Here is a 13,286-nt window from a genome sequence, read left to right as displayed (position 1 = left end):
TTTAATTTCCACATGCATATGTATACATGCAACAACAACAACAAAAAAATTCTGTTTTGAATGACTTGACATGCTTGATGGAAACAACTGACTTGAGAGGTCAATCAAGTGGTGACAAATTTTGCAAAAGTAAAGCAGCTGAAGTGTTATTGTCTACAAAATCTTTGCTGAAACGTCTATCATTTCTTTTTTCGTTACATGCACATATGGTCATGCAATCTTTTTGCCATCTACTGCCATCTCTAATGTCTATTGTCATTCAGAACTTCATTTTATTGGGTTAAAATGTTTGAAGAGTCTTTTATTTACATACACTGTATAGACAATTTAGTGCTTCAGAAGTAAACATTACACTTACAGAAAACACTGCACCTCACTCTTGGCACACACTCCTTTCAGATTCAGAGTATTTTTATTCCGAAGTTCATGACAGTAAATACAGTACATCCAAAGTCCAGCAAACTGAACATTTTCTGCATTTATCAGCAGCTCGTAACAGATCACAGCAAGTTCCTGACTAAACCATGTCTGACTTACCCATGTGTATGTGAGAGAGAGAGAGATGAGACTAAAAAAAGGAACAGACTGTGTCGCTGGAGAGATGTTTATTATTTCAGAGCTGCTCATATTACACACTTAAGTTACCTCACATGATGAGAGAGCAACAGACATGAAACAAGTCTGTACCAAGTCTTTTTACTAAAAGCACAAATTTATGATACTAGTGGTAGCCTAGTGGCAATATAACCCTTAGCACTGTAGTTTTTTTTACTCAGTGCTCTAAGGGTTTAACCCTCAGTATTGCAATGTTTAGCCCTCCATACTAAAATTTTTGACTCTTGATTGGTAAATATTCTTTGTCTTTGTACTGTTTTCATCATTATCTCCCTTCAGTGATGTAATCTTATAGAAAACGGAGTAATGTAATGTATTATTCCTTAGTATTTTAATTTTTAACCCTAAGTATTGTAATTATTAACCCTTGGTATTGTGGGTTTTTCCTAGTTCTCTGTATTGGTATGCTTTTTGAAAGTCTCAATATTCTTCGTAAACTCTGACATTGTTTGCTGGCACACGTTTTCACATTTGCTCGCTCACTCCCTTCCTCACCTCCTCTCCCCCTTCCCACATCACAGAAAGCAAATGTCCACATACCGTTAAACTCTTCCAACCGTTAGATATCTTCTGACCTCGATGACCACAGGTCCCAAAGAACTAAACCCAGTGCCCAGAATTCGCCTCACATCCTCGTAATCCCATGAATCAAATTCTCAATGGTTTATTAATCAAATCATACAGTTGAGGAATTTTTTTGAAAGCCTTAAAGTGTTTTCCAGTTGTCCAGTACCTCCACGTGCCACTAGTACTGAGTCATCTTCACAGAGCGGACCTTCATGGCAACATCATCGCCATGCCACGTGGCCTGCCACAGATGGCGCGCGTCCCAGAAGGCCGTTCGCATGGCGGCGTCCGAACCTCCGTCTGACCAGGGCTGGGTGTAGGGCTGGTTGGTGTTGGCGTGGTTGAACCAGGCCCCTCCCACACCCAGGCTGAGGATCAGGTAAAACTGTGAGGACAGGTGTAAAGTGTAAGTTGTTCATCTCACGAAAGATTTTTGTGACCGTTTGAATATTTGGATAATTCAAACAAAATTATTACACATAACACTTCCTGTTTTCTTTTTCTCTGTGGAACAAAGTATTAAAACCAAAGTTATCACCACAAAACCTTCTAGCTTCTGTAGCTTTTAGTATTGGAGTAATTACAAATTCGAAACAGTGAGGGCACTGCTGTCATACAACTGTCAGGGCACTGCTGTGTCATACAACTGTGATGGCACTGGTGTGTCATGCAACTGTCAGGGCACTGCTGTGTCATACAACTGTGATGTCACTGCTGTGTCATGCAACTGTGAGGGCACTGCTGTTGTGTACAGCTGCGAAAGGTTAGTTCTGCACCCAGTTGTAAAGCCACTTCTGTCAAAGACCTACAGCCAGTTACATCGGAATCGTTCATGAAACTTCAGGTTAACTATTTGACCAAACGGACCACTTTCTACATGAAAATATTTGTCCTGACTTACTGGTCTGTCGAAGGGCGCGTCCTTGCCACCATTGGCCCAAATGTTGGTCCCAGAGAACTGCCCCTCGTGCCAGTAGCCGCCAGCGGGAGTGTTGTGGGCTATGGAGGTGTGGTCATCCACGCCGATCCTAGAAAAATACAGACCCTCCAGTTGATAAAGACACTCAAAGGACAATACTGCATACAATTGCTGTGATGCTCGCTTCGTGCAACCTCACAATCACATGAATCCACATAAGCGCACATCTCACTCGGCAAAAATATTGATACATAGAAAACGGCCAATAATTACCAATGTGTTATTAACAGCACATGGTGCATGCAACTTGTACCATACTGCAAATATGAGTTTGTTGTCTTACTTGATATAGTTTTGGGTCCAGTCAATCCAGAAGGTATGATAAGCATCAGCAAATGTTGTTCCTCTTAAAGTGCTGAAACAAAGTATAGGCCCTCGTTTTTTCTTAACACTGAAAACTTTGAACTTTTAAAACAAAATCAGGAAAGAGTTCACATTCGTGACATCACATTTGTACACACACCTAATTAACAAATGGTACCAGCTATCCTATTGCCTGTAGCCTTGAAACATAACATATCCTGTACAATCCTGTCGTCTGTGATTTTGTATTCCTTCTTAGCGGGGGCGTGTATAGAAATGTATCTCTTACGCCGAATATCCATCCACACTTGGGAAATATTTATCTTGCATTGAATTTCACTTTATCATTAGGGGTGGAGTGCACCCACTAGTCCTGTAATGCAAGAGTAGAACGTTTAGAATCACTTTAGTTGGAACTGAAGTAGTGATCGCAAGACAAGGTACTCACTAGGGGCTTCCAAAGGATTTCTTGTTGTTCCAGGCAGGCCCATAGTGCACCGTGGAGTAGTCCACGCCAGCCCCCATCGTCCAGCCCTCAGGGGAGTGGTAGTGAAGGTTGCCTGCAAACCACACACACTTTGACCTTTTCCTCTCCACTCATTTGTAAGGTAGGCATTAGAGGACAGTATTTGCTAGATCTTTCTTGCGAAGTTATGGAAAAGGTATCAGCGGGGCAGCACGGGATTTTTTCAGACAATGGACGGATTATCTATAAACAACAGTGGTTACATCACAAAAGTAATGTCATTCCTCACCTCCTCAGTGAGTGATGTAACGGTAACAGTATCATCGGAAGGTGTGACCTGCTTGTCTGTGTTACGTAACTGTAATCTGTCAGTGCCATTGAGGTTTGTGACATACCTTATTGGTGTGTTAAGTAACTGTAATCTGTCAGTTGTGTCATTCAGATATGCGCCGTACCTCCTAAGTGTGTGACGTTGGTTAACTGCACTCTACCCGATCATGACAACAGTGACATCATCGCAAACGTTACTAGCCCATGGCTTATTAATGACTACTGTCTCTTTTTCTACGATTTACTGCGCAGCATCCATGTTTAAAGTGGCTAGACTGTTTTCTGACTGTTCAAACCCTACTCAGCCCAGCCATTCATCATCCCCCTCTTCTGTTATTGTGGTCCCGCAATCTTCTCGCCTACATTTTTCAAAATTCTCGGACAGATATATTTTTTAATAGTGTGGATAAAGCAAATCTAACGAGAGTTTTAATAATTTATTTTTTTTATTACCTTTCAAAAGCTATAACGACTTTCTATGTATGGGACAGAAATGCAGTTCACCTCACGTCTTTCTCTACGTGGTAGGAATTATGTGCATCTGTGTTCCAGGAGGTGGAGTCGAGGCTACTCCTCTTCACCTTTCTCTGAAATAGGAATGAAGACACCATCAGACAGCTTTGATGTCGACAATTCTACCTGAGACGGGGCCAGTGCTTACCTCTCGCCTCCATGATGTCGATCTCCCCGGACGCCGGCCACCCGCCGTAGTGCTTCTCAGTGGGCATCATCCAAATCGCTGGAAAGGACAACAAGGGGTTAACACACTTTGGTCACGTGTCCCTGTTAAAGGAACAGTACTAGTCAAAATAAGCAAATGAAAAATGCATGTTTAGTGATGAAGATTCATGCTTCAAAAAGTACTGACCAGGCCACAGCCAGTCGCCCTTCGGCAGCTTAGCGACGACCTCGATCTTGCCGTACCGGATGTGCTGCGTGCTGCTGAGCTTGGCGGACATGATGGGTGGGATGCTGTGTCCTTGCAGATGGCAGCCACTTCTTGCGTTGTCCGTGCAGGACCCCCAGATGGCTATTATCAGACAATCATTTCCATCAGGTTAACACTTGACACTAACCCCGGATAGTTGTTACTAGATAATATAGATACACAAACGAAGCACGCATGCAGACATGCACACACACACACACTACTTCTTTGCGTTATTTACCACATAAATATTTGAATATTAAACACCGCTACCTCCATTTGCTGTTTCTTTACATAATATCACGTGGCTGTGTGTGTTTGAACCCCAAATTAACACATTTCTCTCTAAAATAAAGATTTTGTCATTCTGCAATTCCTGATTACTCACAGCCTTTCTCTGTCGGCTTCTCCATTCATGTAAACTAACCCACACTTGCGGCCATCTTGCATAGAAACTTTTGAGTTTCTTTCTGCAGCGGATAGCAATAACATCATAGCAGATGTGTCCATTGAAATATTCTAAACATTTAAAAACAGTTTCGCATTTTGTAGACATAGGGACACAAGGAATGCTCAAGTATTGTTTATAAACTGTTTGCTAGTATCTATACATAAAGTATTTACTACTAACCTTTCACATCCAGGTTGCCGTTAGTTAAAAAATTTGCTCCAAAACGATCAACCGTGAGCGTCTGCAACAAATGATTTTTATTCTTTTATATCATCCTCACTTGCTGTAACACGGATACCTTAAAAGTATTGTTTTTTTTAAGAATGTAAACATTACTTCTCTCTTTATTTTGTAGATGTTAAATGGACTATTTCTCAAAGAAAACAGCTGACGCTAGTAAACTCGGTTAATTAGATTCAAAATGATCCAGATATTTCATCAAATAACTATAATCAAAATATCTATCATATGTTCCCGTTTTAGAAGTTCAAAAGAAAACCTGTTTTAAAATCGTTTTTATATGTAGAAGTTGATTTGCATCATATGTACAAATGTAAGTGCTGCTTCAAGGTTCCCAAACGAACCCCTTTAAATGAATATTACCACAAGCCAGGCTTCAGAACAACTTTGAGAAAAGAGACAAAGCAGTTTTACAATGTTTACTCGAAAACACTTTAGTGTACACCGTGTGACATTTATTCTTGAGTTTCAATCTACATTGTTTGTTTGTTTCTTTGTTTTCAAAGTCGACGAATGAACTGAACACGGACACGCATCCTCCCTGTGCGATGTTCACTCATTTACTCCCAGTCTTCTGCTTAGTTACCGAGTTGCTAGGTGATAGGTTTCCCCGCCACCTCTCCCCCACCTAACCTCACACATCTTCTGGCCCCCCATCAAGTGAACATCTTGCACACCTCGTCTGAAATCGACTTTCTAAGTTAATACAGCGGACAAGCGTACAAACGTACTTACGGGATGAATGTACAAGACGCCATCTTTGACGTAGCTGTTGGCGGCTTCCGGTGTGTACATGCTGAACCCATGATTCTGTTAGCAATACGTGAACATCAGAAAGTAAGTCACGTGTGTAATGTAAAACAACTACACAACATTTATTCGCACGTACAAAACATACACACAAGCATACATACGAACATAATGTACACTCATATGCATGCTGTATAAATACAAAACATGTATGCACATACATCCCTAACATAAATATTTACAAACATAAAATAATCAGGCTGTATATTTGTTGTCTGCTTTCGATGCCATCAATTCTAGACATGCACCTTTCTTCTGAGAGAATCTGTGTGTGTGAGTCAGCCACTAGAGAATATATATATGTGTGTTAGTAGGGGTGTGTGTGTGCGTACGTGTGAGCGTGAGTCACCCACTTACATGTTGAAAATATCAGGCATGATCTGTGTATGACTTACTGAAGCTTTCATGTCAAAGATAAGTATCTTCACCTTTTGACCTTAACCACACCCTAACTTTTTCTTAATTGCAGACTTCGGAAAACAAAAAAGAGATAAAATATCTATCAATTCACGAACGTTTTGTGTCCAAGGTTATATTTTCAGACCACTGAACTCCTTAAGTGTGTAAAATGCACAGATTGCTATTCCTTTGGCCTTGGCAGCAAGTGCTGACTTAGCTATAGCTTCAGGTCAAAGGTTCATACCTGACGACAGGTGATAAAGTAGCTACATAATTATAACCAAAGATCAGACAATGTAGTAAGTGACAGAAGTCAGTTGTAAGACCTGTCTACAGGTCAAACTAACTACAGTAGATGTTAACAGGTCAGCAACCCTCGTCACACCCACCCCGCCACCGTCGCCTGTGATGGTGTGCTGCCACTTGCTGGGGTCCACTTTACCGGAACTGAAGTCGTCGAAGAAAACCACCGTAGCCCTTCTCTGCAAAAACCGTTGACTTGGCGGAAGTTGAGGTAAATCTGCGCAAACATGAGATTTTGTTCAACAAAGTCTCAAGCAGAGCTACTTTCGGGTCAATTTTTCTTTCCTTTTTGAAAACCACGATTATTTTAGTTGGCCAAATCTTTGCTGACTAAAAGAGTTCTAATTTGTTCCCCTTCTCAAGGGTACAATACAACCAGTGAAATGTCCAGGGTTTTTCCGAGGGTAATAGGATAAATATGTTGATGAACACAACTCACTGAAGACTTCAGTAGACCTCGCAAGCTGGTGAAGTGTGTTAAACTTGTGGTACTGGAGCACGTAGTTCAGAACACCGCCATGTTTGGTCTTCACTTTGTTGAGAACACCCTTCCATTGTCCGTCATCTAGAGGTCAAGAACAATTTAAGATGAATAATATCTCATTTATCCCTCATTTAATAGCTTCCCCTCTGTCAGTCTAATGTTTCATTTAAATTTACATGGCAATATCTGATAGATAAGATACATCTAAAAGTCAGTCACGGGGCTGGGACACGCAAGTTTTACCTGTTTTAGTCAGCGACACTGGTGCCGCCTGGGAATCCTCGTTGGCCACAATAAGAGAAACATCATGGCTGTCCTTCAAATCTAAAAGTACACTCTTGCTTAAGTGAAAAAAATAAAACTTTGCGATACCTGTAAGCACACACCTGCACAGTATGAACCTACTTTCCTTATCTTCAAGTGCCCGAGATACTGTTACCGTCAGACATTTCCCTCTGAACCGATCAAAAAGTGTTCAAACAATTGTTCACTGATATTCGTTAATGGTTTAGTTTCCTTAATAAATCTGCCGAGAGAAAGACAAAGACAACTTACCTGGCACCAGAACTCGAATGCTGCCATCCTTCTCACGGAAAAACTCTGGAAGTTTTTTCCCGGTGACCGCCGTCACCACAACCAGCACAAGAAACAACCGCATGATCACGTGATCGTCGCCCTCGGAATGACGGCGAAATCAGATTCTGGCCTCTTTAGGGTCCTGCCTCTTGAGGTCAGGGTTCGGCAGACCTCGCGGTGCAGCTAAAAATGTCCCTCTTGCGACAGATACAAAATTTCAGAAACTAATTTTTGATAATTCTTACTTCCATTTCTTTCAACTTTGCTAGGATAATAGCAAATACAAAGCAAAAATCAAACAGCGAGAGATGTTTTCACGAGCCGTATGTAGCCACTTAGAAAAGTGAGGAATTTTTTTACAAAGTTCTGTGGGTTTTAAGTTTAAACTTCTTAAAACTACCTTTTTCCCTGTTCTCCTTTGTCCAGAACAGATTTATCGCTACCCTTCTTATCTAAGCTACCCCGCTTCAATTCTTTTATTCTTTCGATCTCTCTCTTTCTCTCTCTCATCTTACGCCACTTACGGACAACTATCAAGTGTCACCACACTGAGACCATTGCTGTGTTAAAGTAGAAGTAGAAAATTGGTTTTCTACACCCTCTTTGTCCAGTCCTTATAATCGGATCTGACTGGTCATTAACTGTGATACCTTTATCGTTCCCCTTTCTACCGAGCACCTCACCTCACTTTCAATCGTCTTTTAACTTTTCTCATCTTTCTCGAGTATGTCTGGTTTTTCTTTTCAGTTTCAGGCGTGCATCATTCACACATAGATTCATGCCTACCAAATCAGACCTACACTAATGAGTAGGGGGATTGCAAATGCTCTTTATGGCTTTATGGAGTAGCGACATGTCGACTGCTCACTGATGCAGACAAGAAATCTGCAGCACCTTCCTCTGGTCTTGTTTTGCTCTTTGGTCCAAAGCTCCAGCTATCACAACTTCTAACATCTTGACCACCCTAACTGCACCCGAGCTTTGTACCCACTTCCCCTCCTGCTGTTTCCCATTTGAGAGTTTTACCTGACAGGTGGGCGGACGGTACAAGGGAGACTCTTCCAACAACACAAAGTCGTGAAGTTGTAAACCCAGGTGTGCAGGTGCTGCTTTAAAACATTGCTAGATGCACTCTTAGGTAATAAAAATAAATAAACATTACAATTTGACAACTAAATTAAACGTAATGCACCCCTTTAACCAAAAAACTAATAAGAAATTTAGTAATTAAATAAGAAAGTTAAAAACTCATGACCATGAGTGACAGGTTCGTGACAGGGAATCAAATAAATGAATCTGAAATTTGACAAGTAAAATGTATCTTTATTCAACTTCAACTGACTCTACCTTGATATTTGTTTGTTAAAGGTTGTAATACTCTTTTAACTGAGAATCTGATCGTGACATTAACAAAGTTCCCCTCGAGGGTTCAAAGTTCATCAAAATTAAGTCCGTGTTGTTGTCCCTGAACTCATCTGCAGTGTTTGCTATGCATGAGTGTGGAACTTTGAAGAGAAAAAGGCGAGGCTGGTATGTGGTAGCTTTTTCCCCCGTTCCTCACTTGATCCCTTTTTCCTTCCTGTCGTTTTGGCTGGCTTCTTCATATTTGTACCTATATTATTTTTCGTATTGTTAATATTATATAAAGCGCCATGATCTTGCTCATAAGGCTTGATATGACATTATTATTATTATTATTATTATTATTATTATTATTATTATTATTATTATTATTATTTCTGGATATTAAAAAAACAAAATCAAATAGGGACAATCCCGCCTGTGCTTACTAAATAAAACTGTTTTGTGTAGTTATATAGGACTGTCATAATTTAATACGGATGATTGATAACGAGATCTTGTCACGAGGCGTGTGCACCAGCTTGTGGCTCTTGTTTACTCGTGCATGTCCAGATGCCCCCCTTCCCAGACCTCCATATGCTAGTCGTGGAGCAGTGCGTTAAGTGTTGGTGTTGTGAGCGTGTTGAACGTTCTTGTCTGATTGGGGAGGGGGATGGTGGTGTTAGCTGATGACTGGCTGTTCCAAATCGATAGCCTCATGCCGATGTTAGTCGTTACTAAACAGTGTTCTACATTATATAGTTGCTGTAGCGACACCATCTGCTGTATTATCACTGACCTCGATCAGAACAAAATAACGATTTTCTGCCATGGTTGTCGAACTTGTAATGATAACGACAATAAAGGAGTAAATATTTTCTGTTTTCTTATTTTTCATTAATGTGCATTTTGCTGTTGAATCTCCCGCTCGTAACCGAAAGCACTTTCGTCATTATGAACCGATTACGCATCGTTGAACAGGGAAACGGTTTCTTGCGATGGGATACAACTCCAGGCGTCTTCGTGAAAATAGAATGAGGTTGTTTCCCTTAGTCCATAACACAGTGAGACTCGGCAGTAGTCCAGCACATTGGTGAAACCATGGCTGTATTAGACTGCCGAGTGTTTGCCGAGACCAACTTAGCTCTCGTAAAGTTTTAGGCTTATAAAGATCTAGGCAAACCATACACCTATCATTATTTTTTTAAGTTAAAAGGAAAAAAATCGTTACTGCCACTGCTGAAATACTAACTTTATTTTATCATCGTTCAGGGAAGATGTCTCTGCTGACATATTGACTTGCTTACTGATTCTTTTACAGAGTTTCTCAACATACAGGTGTTATATCACAGTACAAAGAAAAAGGTAAATAAATTATACTTTATTCAATAGCCAAAACATTGGATTGTGTTCTGGTCTCACAGCAGATGCTGTGCACCCATACAACCACACACCATTACTCACAAGAAAAGCACAGTGTTTGCATCAAGCTTGTATTTTAGAACTTTGGCTACGAATGATTCTTCTCAATTGGCATCTGACACCTGTTAAGAGGGTGTTTGATTAATGTTGACTCAAAGCAAGTCTGCTTTTGAAGCCTCCGCCGTCGTGTCCGTCGCTCCACCAAAGAAACCAGACGCACGGTCTTTTCAAAGTTGCCGACCTTTTTGAAAGTCGGTTTAATCCAGAGCACCTTACACAGAAAGATAAAATAAAAATTTTAAAAACATGGATAGAAAGTATACACCTTTAAAATCTAACAATCATTTAAATACACTGTATCACTGTCTTCAAATTAAAAATACAATCCAAAAGAAAAAAAAGACTCACGTCAACAGGTTTCACATAAAATTCATAAATCATTTATTGAGACTGGTCAGGACTAACGCACAGCATGGAAATAATTAAATGGTCAGGGTTTTTCCCTGTTCTGTTTAGGGACACACAGCAGGCAACAAAAATCACTCCCCCGGTCTTAATCTTCAACATTTAGACAAGTGGAGCCCCTCAATGACGCCCGATACATCAAAGAAAAAGCGGTCGCCATGAGACGCTCACACCCACGCTAGCGCCCACACACATACACACTCACTCCCACGCAAAACTTCACCATCCTTCCACATTTTCCGTTCTCATTCAAACAATTTTTTTATATAGACAGGTGGTTTCTGACAACCACAATTATCATTTTCATAAAAATGATTAACTATTTTTTTTTTAAGGGTAGAGTCAGTGAGTGGTCGTTTGATAATTTAGAATAGCCGATACCTCAGCTCTATGCCTTGCTGCAGTTACTTTCCTCATTATATAGCAGAAAGGAGCAAGTTCAGATTGTCTAAGGAGCACTTTAATTGATGAACAATGAGATTAAGACCAGATTAATTTTTTAAACAAACTGATCATAACCTCAGCTCTCAACAGTGAGCAACACTAAACGTGGAGGTTATCTGTCCTCCAGAAAGGTTATGATCTTCATTTGCACATATCACTCGACACGCAAAGTATCGAAACAGCTAAGAAGACTAATTAAATGGCTAGAGTACACTGTATAGTGCGTCCAAACATACTCTCCTCAGCTGACCTACAGCTAGCTGCGGGGTATCTGACTCTCTAAATCAGTAGTTCTCAAAGTGTGGTGTCAGCAAAGATAACTTAATATCTCATCAAAAACTACATTTATCGCATTGACATTTTAATTAATAAAGAACTTTGCGAAGTATGTAATTTTATGTAAACTTATTACTATATACTACTGTCACAAAAGTACATTAAGTTTTGAATTGTAATAAAACAAATGCGGCAATTTAAATTAGAAATTCACGGTAGAGAGTGATTTTAGCCCTTGGGGGTCATCCGTATTTTTTTTTTACTTTTGTAAAGTGGTCCGCGGTCCGAAATACTCTGAGAACCACTGCCCTAGAGGGTCGGGAAACGTCAGGGGAGGAAGAAATAATCACCACCCTCACAACAACTGGTCTTGACAACTAGGATCTTTTAACACCTCATTTTTCACGTGGACTACCCTTAGCTTTTAACACCGACTCAATAATTTCACTTTACTCTCTGCAGGAGCAGGGTGAAGGCAAGGGGAGACAAACAGTATAACCTTAATTTATATTATTTTATTAGTTATCTCGCTTGCCTTACCATGGTGGATGGGTTACGAGAATTTCCGTGCCGATGTCAACAACTGTGATTCAGAGATATTGCGGGAGTTTCAGAAGGCAAGTTTTTAGTTTTTCAGACTTGTCCTCTATGATGAAGATTTTCACAACGGTGCGGTTTCTTTGTGAAATGAGATTTACGTTCGAAAGATGATTTTCTGTACTCCTCAGACATAAAAACTCCTCAAGCGGAGTAATGAAGCAATGACTGCTTTCATCGAGCGAATCACACTTTAATTCGAGCTTGCTACGTTTTGAAGTCTACGCACAGACACGGTTTTCAATGAAGTCCTTATGAAATCCGTGCAAAGATTAATGATACAACAGAGACATTAAAATAATATAACAATTACGTGCATGTGGATTGTAAACAACGTAAACTCTTTGTCTGAACAGTTCTCGTAAGAGCGAAAAACCCTCGAATCTCGATTTTTAGACCCTTACCTTTGTCTGCCAGCACACCAAATCCACTCTGTGACCATCACTGCCACAACTCGACAGACACATGTAGATATATATATATGTCACCTAGTTATATGTTTGAACAGCTAGAGAAAGATGATGCACCTTTACAGAGAGTAGGGTATATGCAAGCTTGACCTAAGCTTCTTTTCGGACCATCATCACAATTTTCAAAAGAAACTTTAATTGTAGGATTGTTGTTCCCGTTGGAAATGTTGCAATGTTTTATTCTCTAACAGTTGATCAGTGTCAATGTCTATGGCACTTTTTTGAGTGCAAAAGGCAACATGAACACTACAGTAATTCTCTACAAGTACATAAAATTAGATGAAGCTTATGTAAAATAATGAAATACTTCTCCTGGTATGTTTTACCAGTTGCAATGGCTATTATATTTCTGAAATAATAGTGTATATGGCAGCAGGATTAGGATCTGCTTAATTTGGAATTTTCTTGATTTGCATGGGCGAAGGTTTGATGTCTTCGCTTATTCAAAGCAAAATTCTGTTGAATACATCTTCAACTTCCCATGCATATGTATACATACAAAAACAAAAAAAAAAGGAAAATTCTGTGTTGAATGACTTGACATGCTTGATGGAAACAACTGGCTTGAGATGTGACAGATTTTGCAAAAGCAGCTGAAATGTAATTGTCTACAAAATCTTTGCTGAAACGTCTATAAATTCTTTTTCTTCTTTCATTATATGCACATATGGTCGTGCAAGCTTTTGTGCCATCTGCTGCTGATTTCTAAAGTCTATTGTCATTCAGAACTTCATTTTACTGGGTTAAAATGTTTTAAGATGCTTTTATTTACATACACTGTATAGACAATTTAGTGCTTCAGAATTAAACATAACACTTA

General features: G+C 39.9%; 1 protein-coding gene and 1 long non-coding RNA gene across 2 annotated transcripts; one reads left to right on the top strand and one right to left on the bottom strand.

The window, feature by feature from the left end:
* Positions 1-393: 393 nt before the first annotated feature.
* Positions 394-7,650, bottom strand: LOC112553171 (beta-1,3-glucan-binding protein-like). Its single transcript, XM_025220219.1, has 12 exons — positions 7,431-7,650; positions 7,119-7,199; positions 6,831-6,956; positions 6,478-6,608; positions 5,615-5,689; positions 4,820-4,880; positions 4,129-4,290; positions 3,922-3,999; positions 2,913-3,024; positions 2,445-2,516; positions 2,084-2,210; positions 394-1,567 (listed from the first exon to the last, which is right to left on the bottom strand). Exons 1-12 carry the CDS (start codon positions 7,531-7,533, stop codon positions 1,361-1,363), a joined length of 1,335 nt encoding a protein of 444 aa, XP_025076004.1. The 5' UTR covers positions 7,534-7,650; the 3' UTR covers positions 394-1,360.
* On the top strand, positions 1,364-3,949 carry LOC112553172. The gene is made up of 3 exons (XR_003096970.1): positions 1,364-1,561; positions 2,946-3,072; positions 3,813-3,949. It is a non-coding gene; the product is annotated as an uncharacterized LOC112553172 (long non-coding RNA).
* Positions 7,651-13,286: the final 5,636 nt, after the last annotated feature.

Source organism: Pomacea canaliculata, linkage group LG12 (assembly GCF_003073045.1).
Source record: "Pomacea canaliculata isolate SZHN2017 linkage group LG12, ASM307304v1, whole genome shotgun sequence".
In the NCBI taxonomy this organism is placed as follows: domain Eukaryota; kingdom Metazoa; phylum Mollusca; class Gastropoda; order Architaenioglossa; family Ampullariidae; genus Pomacea; species Pomacea canaliculata.
This window is presented reverse-complemented; position numbering and strand designations above follow the sequence as displayed.

Bases quoted from the DNA above. Each gene is read 5' to 3' on its own strand.
- LOC112553171 (XM_025220219.1), bottom strand. From the start codon at position 7,533: ATGCGGTTGTTTCTTGTGCTGGTTGTGGTGACGGCGGTCACCGGGAAA. The intron at 6,609-6,830 runs GTGAGTTGTGTT...ATGTTTGCGCAG, and splicing joins GAGGTCTACTGAAGTCTTCA to ATTTACCTCAACTTCCGCCA. The intron at 5,690-6,477 runs GTGGGTGTGACG...TATTGCTAACAG, and splicing joins TCACAGGCGACGGTGGCGGG to AATCATGGGTTCAGCATGTA.